This window comes from Hordeum vulgare, chromosome 3H (assembly GCF_904849725.1).
Source record: "Hordeum vulgare subsp. vulgare chromosome 3H, MorexV3_pseudomolecules_assembly, whole genome shotgun sequence".
Classification (NCBI taxonomy): domain Eukaryota; kingdom Viridiplantae; phylum Streptophyta; class Magnoliopsida; order Poales; family Poaceae; genus Hordeum; species Hordeum vulgare.
Window position 1 is genome coordinate 189542696 of NC_058520.1, and position 21740 is coordinate 189564435.

Sequence of the window (21740 nt, forward strand, 5' to 3'; positions counted from 1 at the left end):
CCCTCTCTTCCTCCTTCCTCCTTTCTTCCTCCTTCCTCTTTCTTACTTCTCCTTTCTACCTTATCTCCTTTCTCTCTTTCTCCTCCTACCTTCTCCCCCCACACAAAAAATCTTCCATTTCCACTTTTTGAACCGTACATTTGTTGTGTAAGGAGGAGGGCATCCGAACTATCCGTCTCACTCGCGATGGGGTAGTTTGTGGTGCTTGTTTTGAAGCTATTTTTGGTGGTGGTGGTGGAGGTTGAGGTGGAGGTTGTAGTGGTGGTGGTGGTGGTGGTGTGGGTGAAGTTGGTTGTTTTGGTGGAGTTGGAGGTGGTGGTGTGGGATTAATCTCGGTGTTCGTCAAGAGTCGTTCGTCGTTCATCGTTTCTGCGCACGGTTCAAGGGTAAAATATTTTTGTTGTTTAAATAGTTTTAGGTGCTCTGGTAGATTAGTATAAATTGAGTTGTTTAACTGGTTGTAGGTGCTCCGGTAGATTAGTATAAATTTAATTGTTTAACTAGTTTTAGGTGCTCCGGTAGATTAGTATAAATTTAGTTTAGTAAATGAAGTAGTTTAAATATTTTTAGGTTCTCCGATAGATTTGGAAAATATATTTCGGTTTGTCATTCTTCTAATTTTTTTCCTTGTTGAATAATATATTAGGTCAACAGAGATGTCTGATTTAGTGACGTTATGTTTGCACTATGGTCGTGGTACCGTCCAAACAAATGAGATGGGAGCTGATCTTAGTGAATTTCAGTACACATAGGTGCAGGTGTCCTCCCCTAAAACATGGTCTGTTACTCAGTTGACAGAATGGCTTGCGCGATGTTTAGGGTTCAATACTGAAACACACACCATCGGTGTTCATGCATTATGGACCCGGTCCACTGGTAATATTTTCTGGTATTTGAAGCATATAGAGCGGGACGACCAGTGGGTGCGCTTGTTAAAATCTTGCGAGCGTAGGGGATGTCATCCTGTGGCCTTACTTCTCCCCGTGCTAAAGCCGGTTACTGAACCTGAAGTGGAACGTAGCTCTGAATATGGTGAGAGCAGTGTAGGGATGCATGATTCACAGTCAATTCATGCGTCCCATGTTGGGGATGATTTTTACGAAGCAGGCCAGAGTAGTCAGGCCGAAGGGGGAGATGCAGATGATTATCTCAGCGGTGAGGCGGATGCCGACGAGATAGATGGGCGCATGCAAAACGAGATGCATGAAGAAGATATAGCGGGTGATATTTCCGATGAATCTGCCGAATCAGATTGAGAAGAGCACGCACATGAAGTGCATATTCCTGCATCATGGAATCAGGACTTCTCATCTGCAATGTTGGTGAACGACGGTCATGATTCTGCCTGGCAGTATCACTAGAACAACATTGCGACAGGTGCCCTCTACCCGAACAAACAAGCTCTGAAGGATGCCATCCTTAATTGGGCAATGTCCACTCAAAGGGTATTTGTAGCTCAAGTTTCTTGTCCGGATAAGTTGACAATGGTTTGTAGAAATCAGGGTTGTCCCGCAAGGGTGCATGGATATCTCCCTAAGTACGACACAAGTTGGGTCATAAGTGACTTAGTTAGTCATAATTGTGTTATTCCATGCATCCCTCAAGATCATCCCAACCTTACTTCCACTGTGATAGCTCTCTTGCTTTACAGCGAGATTGTGGAGTGCAAGGTGATGGAAGTGAAGGCTATCCAGAAAAAAGTCTTCGTCAGGTTAAAGTACAACATATCATATGGCAAGGCTTGGAGGGCTAAGCAGAAGGCACTGGAGACCAGATTTGGTTCATATTTTGATGCATATGACTCTGTTGTTCGGCTCATGCAGACACTGCAGAACCGGAATCCTGGCACGTATGTTGACATCCAAGAGTTGTACCTGCCAGAGTTCCCGACGGTTAGGGTGTTGCATCGGATGTTCTTTTCTTTCGGTGCCTGCATTGAAGCTTTCAGACATTGTCGACCGGTGATATGTGTTGATGGCACATTTCTCACTGGCAAGTACAAGGGTCAGATCCTCACAGCCATAGGTCAAGATGGGCAAAATCAAGTCGTCCCACTTGCATTTGCTTTTGTGGAGAGCGAGAACATCGATAGTTGGACATGGTTCTTCAGGCAGTTGAAAATAGCTGTTGTGCAAGATAAGCAGAATGTGTGCATCCTTCATGATAGGCATGCAGGTATACTCAGCGCGATCAAGACATTGTCAAACCCTGCTCCCGGTGAACAAACTCCTTGGCAGGACATTCAGAGTCGTTGGTGCATGCGCCATCTAGGGGCAAATTTCTTCCCGCAGTTTAGAAATAAGAACCTCATGAATCTATTCAAGAAACTCTGCAAGCAGAACCAACAATGGAAATATGAGCTGATACGTAACAGACTAAATGTTTGCACACAAAGACATGTTAGGGACAGGAGAGCTGCAAGAGATGCTGCTGTCAGGGCACATGTTGAAGCAGTAGCTGCACAATTAGCAACTTGAGCTGCTACCGTGCAGGAAGAGCCGGTTGGGCTTTGTGACTTGCCAGGATTTGACCCTCCTGGTACAAGGAGAAGGCTAGCGAGGACGATTAAAACCTTCGATCAGTGGATAGAGCATGAGCCATTGGAGATGGTCTCTCTTGCATGACACACATGGAGCCCGGTACGGTGTCATGACTACCAACCTGGCTGAAACATATAATTTTGTCCTAAGAGGAAACAGAGCTTTGCCACTTACAACGATCGTTGAGGGCATTTTCTATGGCACAGTGAAGTATTTCAGGGAAAGACGTCAAATTGCTGCGGAGCATATGACAAACAATCCGAACACACGTTATTGTGAAAGGGTTATGAAGTACATGGATAAAAAGATGAAGAAAGCCCGGTCACACAGTGTTATCGCCATTGGAAATCTAGAGAGAAGGTTCGAGGTTCGCTTAGCTAACAACAAATTCGGATGTGCAAATGAGATGAGAACACACGAGGTGAAAATTGGAAATGAATTGTGGCCAATGTGCGAATGCACATGCAACAAACCAAAGTTGCTTCACCTACCTTGCTCGCATGTACTTGCTGCTTGCGGGCTCATAGGTCTTGACGCAATCTCTTTTGTGTCTCCGTATTTTTTGAAAGAGGCTGTCCTCAATACCTGGACAGGTGAGTTGATGGGTTTCCGATCAATCGGTAACTTCAACACTGTTGAGCCTGCTCAAAGGCGATACATTCCACATCCTGCGCATATGCGTACAAGTAGAGGGAGGCGGCAGAGTCAGCGCATCCGGAATGACATGGATGAATCTGAGGCCGGCGGGCGCACCGTGCAATGCATTCTATGTAATGAATTTGGGCATAGGGATCCTGATTGTCCCACCTTCGTCACTGCAAGGGGCACTAGGCGTGGACGAGGCAGCCGAGGAAGAAGAGGAGGAAGAGGGAGGGCAAGAGGAGGAGGAAGAGTTTAAAATTTGTACTATCACTATGTTTTAATTTTGGACTAGCACTATGTTTTAAGTTTGTACTATCACTATGTTTTAAGTTTGTACGAGCACTATGTTTTAAGTTTGTACTATCACTATGTTTCAATTTTGTACTATGTGTTGCACTACGTTTTGTATTGTATAGCAATGGAGGGAATGTATCTTCTTAATCTGGACCTTGATAGTAAGCATCGTGCTTCGCTATTAACTAAGCAGAAGCTCGTACCACTAGTCACTCGTACTTCTAAGGTGGATTGGAGTATACATCCGCTGTGGGTTGAAAGGTAAAAATGTTTTTATTTTAAACTTTAATCATTGTATTAAATATGCATTGTAAGTAACATAAATTTTATGATTGGTGGATATGCAGACTCAAATAGATTCGGGCGGATCAGATTCATAATTGGCGCACATGAAAAACTTCATGCCCAACCAATCTGAAAAATCCGTCACCTCCTTCACCTTGCAGAGATCATCGCACCAACATCGAACTGCTTCCACACCCCGAGGCAAACTCGCACTCTGCATTTTCTTAGGCCTGATGCTCTGATCCGAGCAAGGAAAACTCATATTCACTGGATGATGGAGGATGGAAGGCAGTGCTAGTGTTCTCAAGTGAGGCTGAATGATGGAGGAAGGCAGTCCAATACCTCCTTTTATCGACTTAGATGACGAGGAATATGGCGGGAAAACGAGGAGGGAAATGAGGTGGGAAAGATTTGGCGGGAAATAAGAGTGTAAATAGTTGGCGGGAAACGAAACGGGCAAAATTAGGCGGGAAAGGTGGTGCGAAAAATTAGGCGGGAATGGAGACGTGGAAATATTTGCGGCAACGAAGGAGGGAACAAAATGACGTGGCCGATTGGGGGAATATGGGCGGAAATGGAGTAGGCAAAATAGCTAACGTTCAAAATACACATAAGTTTCTTACATAAAATATCATCGCGAGTGAGACGGATAGTTTGGATGCCCTCCTCCTTACACAACATAAAATATCATCGCGAGTGAGACGTTCAAAACAGTTCATGTAAGCTAGTCCTTTGATCCTCTAAAAACAGTTCGTGGGTGTAGCATTGCTCTAAGCAATATGAGAAAGACAATAGTGACAGATTTAGTTTTACGAAATTTAATCTTTTTTTTTGCGAATGTTCAAAATCTAGTTGTTATTTGTTCAAGAAGTAGGAAATTGTAATTTTAGTTCCATGTGTCTATTGCTATTTATCCAAGAAAAGGAGTACATCATTTTAGTACCATTTTTTCATTGTTTGAATTCTTCTTAGAATTAATAGAATGATTATTCCAAAGAGGAAAAAAGATGCCACTTCCCTCCAAGACAGCAAAAATAAATAAGGGGAGAAATAAGAAGAAGAAATAGAGAAAGGACATAAGGTAGAATGGGAGAAGGAGGGAGAAGAAATAGAGAAAGGAGGGAGAGGGGGGGGGGGGGGGGGGGAAGGGGTTGGCGCTGGCCACTACTCGGCCACGGCCAGGCCAAATGGCCTATCGGCTTCCCCAAGGCCGAGTGGCAGTGGCCGGCCACTAATCGACTTCCACGTGGCCGAGAGCTCCCTGTCGGCTTTGGCGAGGCCGACAGCCCTTTGTCGGCCGCAACAACGCCGACAACCTCCAGTCGGCCACAGGGTGGCCAAGGCAGGTATATTTTTCGAATTTTTGAATTTGGTGCATTATTTTTTAAAAAGAATAAAAAAATGCAATATTTTAAAAAAATTAGCCCGCTATTGCCGGACATTTTTCAGGTCTCTAGATGAGCTTAGGATGTTTTTTATTTTATTTTTGTACCAATAAGCAGTTCACTGTTCAACAAGCATATAACAACAAACAGAATCACCACTATCCAAAGTCAAATCATAACTCCATGAATATACGAGTAGATGGACGAATGGTTGTCCTTCAATTCAAAGCATATACGAGTAGATGGATCATGGATGCGAAATTGCCAAAGGCATGCTGGCTAGGCTAGGAGCGTTCCATCCATCACAGTTAGAGCTTCTCCCTGGATTTGCACTCTCTGATTTGCGTCATCCAGTTGCAGGTATAGTGTTCCACCCCTGGGAGATGCCTGATGATACATATGGACATATGAAGGAAAACCAACATCATGGTTCAACTGACCGAGTGCATGTTGCAGCATCATTTTTTAAATAAAATATTTTTTTCGAAGTCCATATTAAATTGCTGAAAACATAGCTAAGCACGTACTTGAAATGCCGTCAATTTTTGCTTCCCCAGCTTTCTGCCCCAATAGGGTGCCAAAACACAATGTATACTGCCAGTAACGGGGTCCTGTCAAAATATAGTGATCATAGGGTATGAATTATGGAACAGGAAGATGTGTTACATGGAGAATATCGATAGCAATATACGCCGAATGATAAATGTTAAATGAACGAGTTTTGTCTTATATATACTTACTGCTCAACTATTGCTATGTAATACTCTCTCCATCCCAAAATAAGTGACTCAACTTTGTACTAACTTTGTACTAAAGTTAGTACAAAGTCAAGTCACTTAATTTGGGACGGAGGGAGTACACGATATTCAAGTTCCTTGGTGAAATTATCTGTCACAATTGCAAGGTAAAAACTATAACTGCCTAGTTAACGTTAAAAATGAACTGCCTAGTTAACGTTAAAAACTATAACTGCCTAGTTAACACGACTAAGTATGAAATTGCAAATCAAGATAAGGAAGGCTTAAGAACAAGCTGGAAGTAGACAACTCGATAGACTACAGGACTGTGGTATCCAGACTGAAAGATGTAAGCATATCACATGAGCATAATTAGGTATTGGGACTTGGGATAGGCAATCATGCACGCACTTTTAGTTAGCTACATATTTTGATAAAAAACTGGTTGATGATGTAAAAACTATAACTGCCAAGTTAACACTACTAATTATACAACAACCAACAACAACAACCAAGCCTTTCAGTCCCAAACAAGTTGGGGTAGGCTAGAGTTGAAACCCATAAGATCTCGAAGCCAAGTCATGGCTCTGGAACGTGGATAGCTAACTTCCACGCACCCCTGTCCATGGCTAAGTCTTTGTCGATATTCCAAACCTTCAAACCTTCAGGTCTCTTTTAACAGGATCCTCCCATGTCAAGTTTGGTCTACCACGACCCCTCTTAACATTCTCAGCACGCTTTATCCGTCCGCTATGCACCGGCGCTTCCGGTGGCCTCCATTGAATATGTCCAAACCATCTGAGACGATGCTGGACCAGCTTCTCTTCAATCGGTGCTACCCCAAATCTCTCTCGTATATCGTCATTTCGTACTCGATCCTTCCTTGTGTGGCCACATATCCATCTCAACATGCGCATCTCTGCTACACCTAACTGTTGGATATGTCGTCTCTTGGTTGGCCAACACTCCGCGCCATACAACATCGCAGGTTGGAGGAACAAACTGGAAGGCTACTAATTATGAAATTGAAAATCTAGGAGAAGGAAGGCTAAGAACAAGCTGGAAGTAGACAACTCAACAGACTACAAGAATATGGTATCCAGACTGAAAGATGTAAACACTACACATGAGCATAATTAGGTACTTCGACTTGGGAGAGGCAAACATGCACTTATTTTTAGTTAGCTACATATTTTGGTACTCCCTCTGATCAGCGTCAATTAATATGGATCAGATGGAATACAAAAATTGGTGAATGACGTGGTAAGTTCAACAAGCTTCGCCATTTCTATATACTTTGGACTAAGAAAAGACATCACCTCATCTATCCCAAATTTTGGGCAGAAGAAACGTGTAAAGAAGTCATAACCAGATCCAGCAGGCGCCGGTCCTGTAACAATGAGACCCCTGCAGGCCAAGTTTCTAATTTCATCGATGCTAGGAAGGATATCCACAACTTCTTTTCCCGAAGAAAGTTCCACCTGAAAGCCATGCAAGATTTGTATTGACAATTAACGTCTGAAGTAAAACTGGCCTACGATTAGCAATATTTCATAAAACGGGGCCAAGAGAAATAGTTGTTCAGCTCATACATTCGTACCAGCATGCTCCATTATAAAATGAAGTTGATCCTGAAATGTAACTATGCAAGCAAAAATAGGGGGAGAGAAGGTACAATGAGGTCCCCGTCGGTCGCCGATTTGTGAACGCTGACAATGGGTGCACCGTTTAGGGTCTCCGGAATCAACGGCATTTCATTGCAGTCCAGAAAGCCAATCATGGGGAAATCCAGCTCAATAAACAGCTTCCCCTGCTTGTCACCTGGGACGCCAGTGTTCCCTGGTGCAGGAACTGTCTTGGCAGTTAGGGTCCCGGACCTGGTCGTGAACTCCAGCTTGCCATGCTCCGGAAGAACAGTCGTGAAGAGGAAGTGCGCAGAGGCCAACGTCGCGTGGCCGCAGAGGTCAACCTGAAAACAATGAAATGATGAGTCAAGGTAGGTTACTGTGCAAATCGACTGGTGCAGAAGTTCAGGTCGATACTGGTCGTAAGAGGGGGCTCTGGGATTTGTGGACGAGATGGATGGGGAGCTAGGATACCTCGGTGACGGGAGTGAACCATCGGAGGTGGAACCGCGGGGCTGCGCCGGCTGCCCCGGAGGAGTCACGGGCGAGGAAGGCGGTGTCCGAGAGGTTGAACTCGGCGGCGACGGACTGCATCCACCGGTCGTCCACGGCCGCGGAGGCGCCCTCCTCTTCGAGGAGGCATACCGCGGCGGGGTTGCCCTTGAACGGCTCAGCCGCGAAGGCATCCACCTGCGAAGCGACGATGACGGCCGCGCCAACGTCACTTCTCCTTCCGGACAGACAGATGTGCGAATGAAGAAGAAGAAGAAGAAGAAGAAGAGAGGGGAAGATAGTAAGAACTGACCACGGCGTATCGGATGGCCCTTTTGCCCATTTCTTCGAACAAGGCGGCGGCGGCAGGATAACGGCAACGGCGGCGGCGGCGGCAGGATAACGGCAACGGCGGCGGCGGCTGCGGCGGCGTCGGCTTCGGCAGCTGCAAATTTGCGCTGGTACTAGTGACTAGTGAGCTGGATGGTAGTCAACTGTACTACTCTGTAATTTGCATTCTGCAATGACAAGTAGACGACGTGCAGATTATGTCTTCTCGTCAGTTGTCACCGGGCAGTATTTTTGGATTAACTAGCTTTCAGTGGTGACGAGCTTGTGTGGAAGTTCGTGCTGGCTGGTTGTAATGGGAGTATCATATACTCCCTCCGTTCGTAAATATAAGTCTTTTAAGCGATTTCACTACATGTCTACATACGAAGCAAAATGATTGAATGTACACTTTAAAGTATGTCTATATACATCCGTATGTAGTCCACTAGTGAAATCTCTACAAAGACTTATATTTAGGAACGGAGGGAGTAAGTATTATGCATATGATACTAGTGTATGGCACTATACTCGTAATGCATAGTATCATATGTTAGTATCATAGGATATGTCATTTATTGTCATTATTACACATAGTAGCACAACATTTAATATAACACGGTATCATGATATGATACTCAACCCTCTCTTTCTTCATTTAATTCTATGCCACCTCATCAAAATTGCTTAGTTGGCATGCATGCTACTAGTTATGGTACTCCCATTACGACCAGCCTCAGACTAAGCTAGGTTTTTATTTTTCCCGGTTGACGACGGTTTTAAATTAGGGACCGCTACGCGGCTTGCTGTAATTTTGTTACTTCGATGACCGTTGGATCTACGTGCGAGCGGCTTGGATCTACGTGCGGGCAGCTGTCCAATCAATCACACGTTTCGTTTGTCCCTTTCTCACTCATTAATTCGTTAAATAAAGGTGTGTTACAGAAATAACTGCTTTGGTTGTTACAAACCTGTCATCATTAATTCCTGAAACAACGGTCATGTCGCACAAACAACTGATTTGGCTGTTGTAATCGTGCGACAAAGTGGCACCTTTCACCACTGCAACAAAGTTGTTGTTGCATAATTTATGTAACAGAGGATTTGCTGCAGAAATCTTTACAACACATGTCTTGTTGGAGAAAACTTTTGCAACGAAGTTGTTGTTGCAAAAAAAAACTTTGCAACAATGGTAATGTAGCGGAATTTTTTTTGTCTTCACCTTCGTATGATGTTACGGAAGAAATGTTTCAAAAAATGATTGATGTTACAGAAAATCTTGCAACAAAGAGGAAGTTCAAAAAAGTGTCATTGTGTTCTCCCCGAGCTAGATGGTGGTGAGAGAGGATTGGCGCCGTCCGTCCCCATCTTCATGTTGCCGCTGGCGAGCTCCCACCTTCGACCAGCACCACCGGCTAGTTATTATAAAATTCTTGCAACACAAAGGATGTTGTAGAAATTTTTGCAATGAAAGTGATGATAAAAAAAACACCGTCGTCGTTGCCGATAGCACCACCGTCGCTCGTCCTCGTCGCCACCGACCAGAAGGTCATCCACCTCCGAGCTCTTGTCTCGAGCACCTCTGATATGTCTTCGTCGTATCTACTTTTCCGAACTCTTTTGCCCTTGTTTTGGACTCTAATTTGCATGATTTGAATGGAACTAACCCGGACTAACGCTGTTTTCAGCAGAATTGCCATGGTGTTGTTCTCGCGCAGAAATAAAAGTTTTCGGAATGACCTGAAAATTTACGGAGATTTTTTCTGGAATATATGAAAAATACTGGCGCAAGAGTCAGCGGAGGGAGTGGAGCTGTGATCCCACAAGCCCACCAGGCGCGGGCCCCCCCGGTCGTGCCTGGCAGGCTTGTGGGGCCCACAACGCTGCACCGCCTCCAATCTCAGCTCTATTTAGTCCGTCTCGCCCGAAAAAAAATCAAGTAGAAGAGTTCATCGCGTTTTACGATACGGAGGCGCCGCCACCTCCTGTTCTTCCTCTGGAGGGCAGATCTGGAGTCCGTTCTGGGCTCCGGAGAGGGGAAATCGTCGCCGTCGTCATCATCAACCTTCCTTCATCGCCAATTCCATGATGCTCTTCACCGTTAGTGAGTAATCTCATCGTAGGCTTGCTGGACGGTGATGGGTTGGATGAGACCTGTCATGTAATCGAGTTAGTTTTGACGGGGATTGATCCCTAGTATCCACTATGTTCTGAGATTGATGTTGCTACTACTTTGCCATGCTTAATGCTTGTCACTAGGGCCCGAGTGCCATGATTTCAGATCTGAACCTATTATGTTCTCGTCAATATATGTGTGTTCTTGATCCTATCTTGCAAGTTGTAGTCACCTACTATGTGTTATGATCCGGCAACCCCGGAGTGACAATAGCCGGAGCCACTCCCGGAGATGACCATAGTATGAGGAGTTCATGTGTTCACCAAGTGTTAATGCGTTGGTCCGGTTCTTTATTAAAAGGAGAATTGTAATACCCCGTAGTTTCCATTAGGACCCCGCTGCCATGGGAGGGATGGACAATAGATGTCATGCAAGTTCTTTTTCCTAAGCACGTATGACTACATACGGAATACATGCCTACATTAGATTGACGAACTGGAGCTAGTTACATATCTCTCCGTGTTATAACTGTTGCATGATGAATAACATCCGGCATAATCATCCATCACCGATCCAATGCCTACGAGTTTTTTCCTATTGGTCCTTGCTATGTTACTTTGCCGCTACTGCTGTCATTGTTGCTACTGTTACTCTGTTGCTAATGTTGTTACTTTGCTGCTACTGGTTATTGTTGCTACTGCTGCTATCATACTACCTTGCTACTGATACTTTGCTGCAGATACTAAATCTTTCAGGTGTGGTTGAATTGAAAACTCAACTGCTAATACTTGAGAATATTCTTTGGCTTCCCCTTGAGTCGAATCAATAAATTTGGGTTGAATACTCTACCCTCGAAAAATGTTGCGATCCCCTGTACTTGTGGGTTATCAAGACCTTTTTCTGGCGCCGTTGCCGGGGAAGCCAAGTCAAGAATATTCTGCCGTCAACGTGCCTTTTTCTGGCGCTGTTGCCGGGGAGGCACAACTATATTCTCTGAGTCACTTGGGATTTACGTCTGCTGGTCACTATGAGGAATCCGATAGATCCAAGAACTAAAGTCTTGCACTCCACTACGAGGACAGGTAAGGAACTGCCATCTAGCTCTGCACTTGATTCACCTTCAGTTATGAGTAAGTTTGCGACATCACCTCCTGCTAGAAATCTTGATATGTCGCATGTGCTTGATGATGCTACTTCTGCTGCCCATGATGCTTATGATGATGCTATGCTTGATACTGCTTTGCCTGATGATGCTATGCTTGATACTGCTTTGCCTGATGATGCTATGCTTGATACTGCTTTGCCACTAGGTGCATTCCTTGATGCACAAATTGCTAGAGTTGCTACTAGATGTGATGATACTTCTGAAACTGCTGATACTATTGAAGTAGAACCTGCTATTTTGCGTGCTAGAACTAGCTCTCCTAGACATGAATTGCGTGATATGCCTGAGTGTTATGTTATGGAGGGAGAGATAGCTGAGGACTTTCTTGCTTGTAAGGATAGCTATGATGCTGAGAAATTACTTCTCAAGTGGAAAGAAAAATCTTTGAACGCTAGGATGAAATACGACCGAAGTTTGCTACTTCGCCTATATTTGTGATCGATAGGGATTATGAATTCTCTGTCGACCCTGAGTTAATCACTCTCGTCGAATCTGATCTTTTTCACGGTTATGAGTCTGAAACGGTTGTAGCCCATCTTACCAAATTGCACGATATAGCCACCCTATTCACTAGTGAGGAAAATATCCGCTACTACTATATCCTCAAGCTGTTTCCTTTCTCGCTAAAGGATGATGCTAAGACCTGGTTCACTTCTCTTGCTCCTGGTTGTGTGCGTAGCCCCCAGGATATGATCTACTACTTCTCTGAAAAATATTTCCCTGCCCATAAGAAGCAAGCTGCCTTGCAGGAAATATACAACTTTGCTCAAGCTGAAGAAGAGAGTCTCCCACAAGCTTGGGGGAGGCTCGTCCAGCTACTGAATGCTTTGCTTGATCACCCTCTTGAGAAGAATGAAATACTTGATATCTTCTATAATGGACTTACCGATGCTTCTAGAGACCACCTAGATAGTTGTGTTGGTTGTGTTTTTAGGGAACGAACCGTAGAACAAGCTGAGATCCTATTGAATAACATCTTGTGCAATGAGAATGCTTGGACTATTCCCGAACCACCTCCTAAGCCAACTCCAAAGAAAAGAGGTATTCTATTCCTCAGTCCTGAAGATATGCAAGAAGCTAAGAAATCTATGCGAGAGAAAGGCATTAAATCTGAAGATGTCAAAAATCTACCAACTATCGAAGAGATCCATGGTCTTGATAACCCGATACAGGTAGTAGAAGTAAATTCTCTGCGTAGGTTTGATGAGAGTGATATTCCTATTGATAAACCTGCTAGCTTATGCCTGGATGAATTTGATAACTTTGTTGCCAAACAACAGAGTTTCAATGCTTATGTTAGTAGACAATTGGAACAGAATGCTCGTATGCTTAGTCATTTAAGTGCTTGTGTGGAGAGGAATGTCAATGATCTTAAGCTCCTGAGTAAACATGCCTCTATGGTTAATACTCAAGTAGAATAAGTACTTAAGGCTCAGAATGACTTGCTCAATGAGTTGAATGACAATTCTGTTAGAGTCGTCACTAGAGGCGGTAGAATGACCCAGGAACCTTTGTATCCTGAGGGTCATCCTAAGAGAATTGAACAAGATTCTCAAGGAGTTAGCACTAATGCACCTAGTCATCCTAGGAAGAAGAAGAAAGATGATAGGAACTTGCACGCTAGCAACCCTGCTACACCTGAGAGTCCAAACGATGTCTCTGCCTCTGATGCTGAAACACAATCTGGTGATGAACATGAGCCTAATGATAATATTGATAGTGATGTTCATGTTGATGCTCAATCTAGCAATGATAAGGATGTGGAGATTGAACATGTTGATCTTGATAACCCACAGCCTAATACTAGGAGACATGATAAGAATGACTTCACTGCTAGGAAGCATGGTAAAGAGAGGGAACCATGGGTTCAGAAACCCATGCTCTTTCCTCCCAAACCATCCAATAAAAAGGATGATGAGGATTTTGAGCGATTCGTTGAAATGATTAGACCCGTCTGTCTGCAAATGCGTTTGATAGATATGCTCAAGATGTCTCTGTATGCTAAGTACATGAAGGATATTGTGACTAGTAAGAGGAGAATACCTGAGGTTGAGATTTCCACCATGCTTGCTAACCATACCTTCAAGGGTGTAACTCCTAAGAAACTAGGTGATCCCGGAGTGCCCACTATACCTTGCTCCATTAAAGGTAACTACGTGAGAACTGCTTTATGCGACCTTGGAGCCGGTGTTAGTGTTATGCCTCTTTCTCTTTATCGTAGACTTGAACTGGATAAGTTGACACCCACTAAAATCTCTCTGCAAATGGCCGACAAATCAACTGCTTTCCCTATCGGCATTTGCGAGGATGTGCCTGTTGTGGTTGCAAACGCCACTATCTTAATAGACTTTCTTATCTTGGATATTCCCGAGGACGATGCCATGGCGGTCATCCTCGGAAGACCCTTTTTAAAAACTGTAGGGGTTGTTATTGATTGCAACAAAGGCAATGTCACTTTCCATGTCAATGGTAATGAGCATACGGTGCACTTTCCGAAGAAACAATATCAAGTACATTGCATCAATGCTATCGAAAAGACTTCAACGATTCTTATTGTGAGCTTTGAATGCCCTATAGCTCCTGTCAAGATGAAGTATGATTTGCTTGTTGGGGAAATACATATCCCCATTGAGGTAACCTAGTGACTATTCGAAAATTCTCCGTTCTCTTTTGCGATTCAAAAAAGTTTGCCAAGGAGACTTGATCAACCTCACTGGCGGATTTCTTTCGACGACCATGAGATGGATGAATCGAGGAGTCACAAACCTCTGTTCCAAGCTTTTACCTTCAGTTGCTTAGCAGAAAATTGATAGATTTAGTTTAGTTTTCCTTGTTTTCTGTTTTAGCATCCCGTAGAAAAGTATCCTAAAAATAAAAGTTCTCGGAACGTCCTAAAAATCAAGTATGATTTTTTCTAGAATTTTTGAAAATACTGAGACGAAGAGCTAGTCTGGGGGCTGCACCAGTGGGCTACAAGCCCTGGAGGCGCGGGCACCCCCCCTGGCCGCGCCTACCAGGCTTGTGGGGCCCACGTGCACCCCCTCCAATCATTCTAGCTCTCATCTGCTTCTCCTACCTCCAGAAAAAATCGTTTCGCAGCTCAAACCCGTGTTCTTGCTCTTCTTGCTGGGATTTTCGATCTCCTTTCTCAAAGCACCATTCTCCGAACTGTTTTGTTGAAATTACTCCTTGGTAAGTGACTCCTCCATTGGTCCAATTAGTTTTTTCTCTAGTGCCTTATACATCGCGTATTTTTGCTGCCTTGGTGACCCTGTTCTTGAGCTTTGCATGCTAATTTTAGCTGGTCCCAAGTAGTTTTGATGCGTAATATGGCTTCTAGGCACTTGTTGGAGTAGTTGCTACAAGTTTAGTTGAGCCTTGTTCACTTTTCCTTAGTGTCACTGAAAATTTCAGAAATGGAAGATGTTCAGGAGAAACTATCATGGTGGTTCCTCAAGCAAGAGAGGTCCCCGTCTCGCGATTCGGGAGCCCGATCCTTACCAACCAAGGAACGCACACGTACAACCATGTGAATGGCCTTCTGATGAATTCATGATTGAGGCAGGTTTCAAAGACGAGTTTGATACACTTGTTCACAATGTCGGGCTCGAAGAATTTATCTCCGATAAATGTGAACAGTATGTTGCTCTAACTGCCTCTTTTGTTCGTAGATTCAAATTTTCAGTTGGTCGTGATACATTTGTACTGTTTGATCTCTATGACAAATCGTATACCATGGATTTAGAGGATTTCAATAGAATTTGCAAGATACCTATTTGGGGTAGTCTCAATGATCCTCCTAAATCCTCGGTTAGAGATTTTTTCTCTGGTATAACTGTTGGAGAAACTAGAGATATTACGCAGGCTACCATGGGGAGCATTCATTTTCCTGCCTTGTATTACTTTGCCCTCTTCATAGGCAGATGCATTAATGGCAAGATTGAGCATGTCACCTCTGCGCACCCGACCTTAGTATTCTTAAGAGCGCGGTAACGGGTGATAGAAGTTTCAACATGGGACCTATAATAGCAAGGAGGCCGAATAGTAATGCTAATGAAGGGGATTTCTATGGTGGGATCTATGCCACTCGCATAGCAAATTTTCTTGGAGTACCCATCCGCGAAGGAAATCCCCCGCTCCATACAGCTTTCCTTGACCGCGTCGCTTTGACACGCTACCAGTTCCTTGAGAGGGATGATGAATCCCTCCTATACCGTTTAATATTTAACCGGCAACGTGTTTTCCATATTACCCTTCCTGCTCCTGCCTTCTTTGACTTTCAGGTAAAATGGAGATATTACATAACGAGAGGAGAGGCAAAGGAGTATGAGAGGGAGGCAAAGGTTGCTCGTCTCCCTGAGGCAACTATTCAGGCAGTGGCTGCAACGCTCCCGTATAACCCCCATTATGATTTTGGGTATCACCCGGACCATCCTTGGGAGTAGACCAACTTAGGCCAAAAGCCTAAGCTTGGGGGAGTACGTGTTTCTCACCGACTTTACATTCTTGCTTATGCTTTCACTTTGTTTGTCGGTGTTCACACTTTGCCACTGTATCATCCATGCTAGTTTATTTTCTTTTTCTCGTTTTCTTTTCGTGTGTCTGTCTAGTTTGAGAAAACCCAAAAAGATTTTCTTGTTCTTCTTTTGCTTGTTGGGAGCTTTCCCGTGTAAATAGTTTTCTTTTTCTTTGGGTCAAGGTAGAAGACCATGGTTACAATGTTTAGTGGCTCTCGCATGCATGTCCGCTTACCTGTTAAAGAGCCATATTACTTTGTCTTCTCCTTTGTGTTTGCCTGCAGATTCCAGCGTAGTCCAATGCACGAGCACTCTTATTATTGTTCACATCATTCGGTCATGCAAGTGAAAGGCAATAATGACGATATATGATGAAGTGACTGAGCCTGGAAAAGCTGGTATGAACTCGATCTATTTTGTTTTTGTAAATATGACTAGCTCATCGTTCCTTGTTCAGCTTTGTTGTGAGAGAAACATGTTTGCAATGACAACTTAGAGATCATAGTTTTTGATGCCATGCTTAATTAGCTAGGATCTTATAATGGTTTGTCTTGGATGCCAACATGAATTTTGAGATGACTATGATGTAGTATGATAGGATGGTATCCTCCTTTGAATGATTCAAGTGGCTTTACTTGGCGCATGTTCACGCATGTAGTTGAAACAAAATCAACATAGCCTCTATTATATTCATGTTCATGGTGATTTATGTCCTACTCATGCTTGCACTCAATGTTAATTAATCTCAATGCATTTTGATGACTATTGTCGCTCTCTAGTTGGTCGCTTCCCAGTCTTTTGCTAGCCTTCACTTGTACTAAGCGGGAATACTTCTCGTGCATCCACTTCCATAAAACCCAAAGTTGTTTCATATGAGTCCACCATACCTACCTATATGCGGTATCTACCTGCGGTTCCAAAGTAAATTTGCATGTGCCACTCTCTAAACCTTCAAGAAATAATCTATTTTGCATGCTCGAACCGCTCATGTGGTGACAGGGGGCTATCAGTATCTTCCATGCTAGGCGTGTTATCCTCGATATGTGTTTATTCACTATCATTCATGAGAAAGGGGCCGGTAATTGGAATGCCCAGTTCCATGCTCAAATCGAAAAGATAATTGCAAACAAAACTCCCCCTGGATTGATGTTGGTATGGACGGCACCCGAGGATTCAGCTAGTCGTGGAATGTGATTGATCGGTGGTGTGGGAGTCAAAACTTTACTTTTCTATTTGGCAACCGCCTATAGCAAGTGTAGCGTGGAAGATGGTGAGAACTCTTAGTCATTACGTTGACAATGAAAGCATGCCACCCAAAATTATTATCCCTATTTTCAAAGCTTGAGCTCTGTCACCTCTGCAAATCAATGCTTCCCTCTGCGAAGGGCATGTCTATTTATGTTCCTATTGAGTCATCCTCTTCTTTATAAAAGCACCAATTAGAGAGCACCTCTGTCATTTTTATGCTTTGCTTTTAACTGTGTTGAGTATGACTGTGACTGGATATTCTTTGCCTTGAATTACAATGTTTAGCCACCCCTTGGTCTTTGAAGGTGCTCTGCATTTATGTTTTGCGGTCTCAGAAAGAGCTAGCGAGATACCATCTGTTCGTACTGCTTCATGTTGTTTTGATTGAAGTGTTGATGTTTGAGACTTACTATTATTTGCTCGCTAGTTGATTATGCCATTGATATGAGAGTACCGTGAGACCTAGATGTCATTTGCTTATGTGGTTTGCTTATGATCTTGCTGAAATTCTGGATATGAGTTAGACATAGTTGCAACAACAAGATCAAACAGAGTTCATAAAAGTTTTTCTTTGTCTCTTTCAGTTTGTCAACTGAATTGCTTGAGGACAAGCAAGGCTTTAAGCTTGGGGGAGTTGATACGTCTCCATCGTATCTACTTTTCTGAACTCTTTTCCCCTTGTTTTGGACTCTAATTTGCATGATTTGAGTGGAACTAACCTGGACTAACGCTGTTTTTAGCAGAATTGCCATGGTGTTGTTTTTGCGCAGAAATAAAAGTTCTCGGAATGACCTGAAAATTTACGGAGAATTTTTCTGGAATATATGAAAAATACAGGCGCAAGAATCAGCGGAGGGAGTGGAGCTGTGAGCCCACAAGCCCAACAGGCGCGGGCCCCCCTGGCCGCGCCTGGCAGGTTTGTGGGGCCCACAACTCTCCACCGCCTCCAATCTCAGCTCTATTTAGTCCGTCTCGCTCGGAAAAAAAATCAAGGAGAAGAGTTCATCGCGTTTTACGATACGGAGGCGCCGCCACCTCCAGTTTTTCCTGTGGAGGGCAGATCTGGAGTCCGTTCTGGGCTCCGGAGAGGGGAGATCGTCGCCATCGTCATCATCAACTTTCCTTCATCGCCAATTCCATGATGCTCTTCACCGTTCATGAGTAATCTCATCGTAGGCTTGATGGACGGTGATGGGTTGGATGAGATCTATCATGTAATCGAGTTAGTTTTGACGGGGATTGATCCCTAGTATCCACTATGTTATGAGATTGATGTTGCTACTACTTTGCCATGCTTAATGCTTGTCACTAGGGCCCGAGTGCCATGATTTCAGATCTGAACCTATTATGTTCTCGTCAATATATGTGTGTTCTTGATCCTATCTTGCAAGTTGTAGTCACCTACTATGTGTTATGACCCGGCAACCCCGTAGTGACAATAGTCGGAACCACTCCTGGAGATGACCATAGTATGAGGAGTTCATGTGTTCACCTAGTGTTAATGTGTTGGTCCGGTTCTTTATTAAAAGGAGATCCTTAATATCCCATAGTTTCCATTAGGACCCCGCTGCCACGGGAGGGATGGACAATAGATGTCATGCAAGTTCTTTTCCCTAAGCACGTATGACTACATACAGAATACATGCCTACATTAGATTGACGAACTGGAGCTAGTTACATATCTCTCCGTGTTATAACTGTTGCATGATGAATAGCATCCGACATAATCATCCATCACCAATCCAATGCCTACGAGTCTTTTCCTACTGGTCCTTGCTATGTTACTTTTCCACTACTGCTGTCACTACTGCTACTGTTACTCTGTTGCTACTGTTGTTACTTTGCTGCTACTGGTTACTGTTGCTACTGCTGCTATCATACTACCTTGCTACTAATACTTTGCTGCAGATACTAAATCTTTCAGGTGTGGTTGAATTGACAACTCAACTGCTAATACTTGAGAATATTCTTTGGCTTCCCCTTGAGTTGATTCAATAAATTTGGGTTGAATACTCTATCCTCGAAAACGGTTGCGATCCCCTATACTTGTGGGTTATCAAGAACCTCCATCTTCGCTGTCGATCGTGTCGGTCGGCGAGCTCGTATCCTACCTCCACCTGTGAGCTCTCGTCTTGAGCGCCGCCAATCATCATCGTCAATCGCGTCGGTCGGCGAGCTCACATCCTACCTACAGGAGCGCTTGTTGTTGTGACCCCTAGCTACTTCTTGCATGCTACCTTGGGTGCATGGCCGGTGGGCACAAGCTGGAGTAGTTCGTGATTGTCTCCATGGGAGCTAACTACCCGGCTACTTGTGTGTGTGATGGATGAAGCTGGATGGCTAAAAGGAAGAAGGCATGAACAGAAAAAATATGGAGGAGAGTATTCGAAGGAGAATATAGGGCAACACGTGAAAGTGGTTGGCACGCCCACTCGGACACGCGTCATCCGTGGGAGGAGGCGGAAGCAACAAAAAAATCAGTCGTGTGATGGCGATCATTTCCCTTTAAATTAACACTTCCTCTGTATTAAAAAATATATAAAAAGACTACACTACATGTGTCGACAAACATATTATATTTTATGGAAATGACTGGTTACAGCCGGCGGACCGCGTGCAAGACGTCCATCACCTCCTGCTTGTGACATGTGTCTTGCATAGGTCCATCTAGTATAATTGATATCGGTTCCATGCAATGTGTGTGCTCGTGGCATAGAAAGTTTTATGCAACATCAGTTGTGTTGCAAAGTTTCTTCTGCAACAACTCCCATATTGCAAAAAAGCAAAAACAAATTTTTTTTGCAACATCACCAGCAGAAGTTGCACGTGTCCGACCGTGCTTCCGCAAGGTGACAAGTTTGTGTAACGACAAAGGAATTACGAAATGGCGACGACAATGTGGGCGGTCTTGTTGTGATGTCATTTTTCATTACAGAAAAATCCACAACAACATCCATGTTGCAGAAGTCCTTTTTGCAACATCATCTACGTTGCAAAAAGGTGAAGAAAAAATAATATGTAACACAATCTCTATTGCAAATGTTTGTGCACACAAACTCTATTGCAAAAGCTTTTGAAAGACTGCATTTGTTGTAATGGATTGTGTTAGATCTATGATTGCTGAGGCGGCGGATCTTTTAAAAAGATCCCCCGGCTGACGCGTAGAACAACCTTAAATTCTATAGATGTTTCAGCAGCACGACCTTTGTTAGAGAAAATATTTCATAACAAACGCTGTTGTAAATAAAATTCTATAGATGTTTCCACAACACGGTCTTTGTTGTAGAAAATATTCTATCAAAAACACTATTTCAAAAAAATCAACACATGTTTTTGCAACATGTTTTGTGTTGCAGAAAATTTTACAACATAATCTATACTTCAAAAATTAAAATGCCCGTCAAACATTTCATGACGTTGGTGTGACGGGGATTTTTTTGTTTCCGCAACAAGCCTCTTGTTGTCAAGGGAACGAACCCACAACAGTACATTTGTTGCAACGGGGCAAGAGCAATTTTTTTACTATAACATGGATCTTGTTTCTGAAACATAGGCCTTGTTTCAGAAAAAAAATAGTTCGGCAGGAGCGCAACAAGGCTCGTGTTGCAAAGCGTCGAATGCAACACAAGCCTGGTTGCAAAGGTTGATACATGCTCACTTGAAGAAGATCGGACGGTTGTTGAGCTCACGATCCGACGTCTACCCAAGCGGCAGATGTTTTCTAAACATCACCCGGCGGGCCCGTAGCATCCCCTTATAATGCCAATGGCCATTGATAGTTTGTATAAGGAGGGTCCATCTTTAAATTAATAAAGTTAACTAGGTAAGAATATAAAAAATTGTTGGTCTGTATAATGTGCTTATCTGTACAAGTACTATTATTTTCTCTAATAGTATCGTGCGCTCAGCTCCAAAAAATAGCAATAATAGAGCAATACTTTATTAATTTAAAATTGAACCTTCCTAATATAGACCAGATCAAATCAAGAAGGCAATACGACTGACAACACACAAAATGAAAAAACACATCCATCAAACACACCATGATTGGTTGCTTTCGTTGAAGAAGTGGGTAGTCTTAATATTGTTTATCACCCCTCGGACCACCTTGTTCTCCTCCCTTTTTATTAGAGTCCCCTGTTGGTGCCAAAACCGGACGATCTCGAGTAGGGGGTCCGCACTATGGATCTAGGGTCGATGGATAACAAGAGACAATGGGGACGGTGTTTTACCCAGGTTCGGGCCCTCTTGATGGAGGTAAAAAATGTATGTCCTGCTCTTGCTGTTATTGATGAGATAGTAGAGAGTACAAAGTTGATCTACTGTGATATCGATGTTTTGGTATAAACCCTAACCGTAATGAGGTG

The 21740-nt window shown here is 43.6% G+C and overlaps 1 protein-coding gene across 1 annotated transcript; it reads right to left on the minus strand.

The window, feature by feature from the left end:
- Positions 1-5283: 5283 nt before the first annotated feature.
- On the minus strand, positions 5284-8547 carry LOC123443472 (uncharacterized isomerase BH0283-like). Its single transcript, XM_045119846.1, has 6 exons — positions 8314-8547; positions 7983-8198; positions 7559-7852; positions 7203-7364; positions 5674-5757; positions 5284-5533 (listed from the first exon to the last, which is right to left on the minus strand). Exons 1-6 carry the CDS (start codon positions 8341-8343, stop codon positions 5426-5428), a joined length of 894 nt encoding a protein of 297 aa, XP_044975781.1. The 5' UTR covers positions 8344-8547; the 3' UTR covers positions 5284-5425.
- Positions 8548-21740: the final 13193 nt, after the last annotated feature.

Coding starts and splice junctions, on each gene's coding strand:
- LOC123443472 (XM_045119846.1), bottom strand. CDS start 8,343: ATGGGCAAAAGGGCCATCCGATACGCCGTG. Junction 7,853..7,982: donor GGTTCACTCCCGTCACCGAG/GTATCCTAGCTC, acceptor CATTGTTTTCAG/GTTGACCTCTGCGGCCACGC. Junction 5,758..7,202: donor CAAAATTTGGGATAGATGAG/GTGATGTCTTTT, acceptor ATATTTTGACAG/GACCCCGTTACTGGCAGTAT.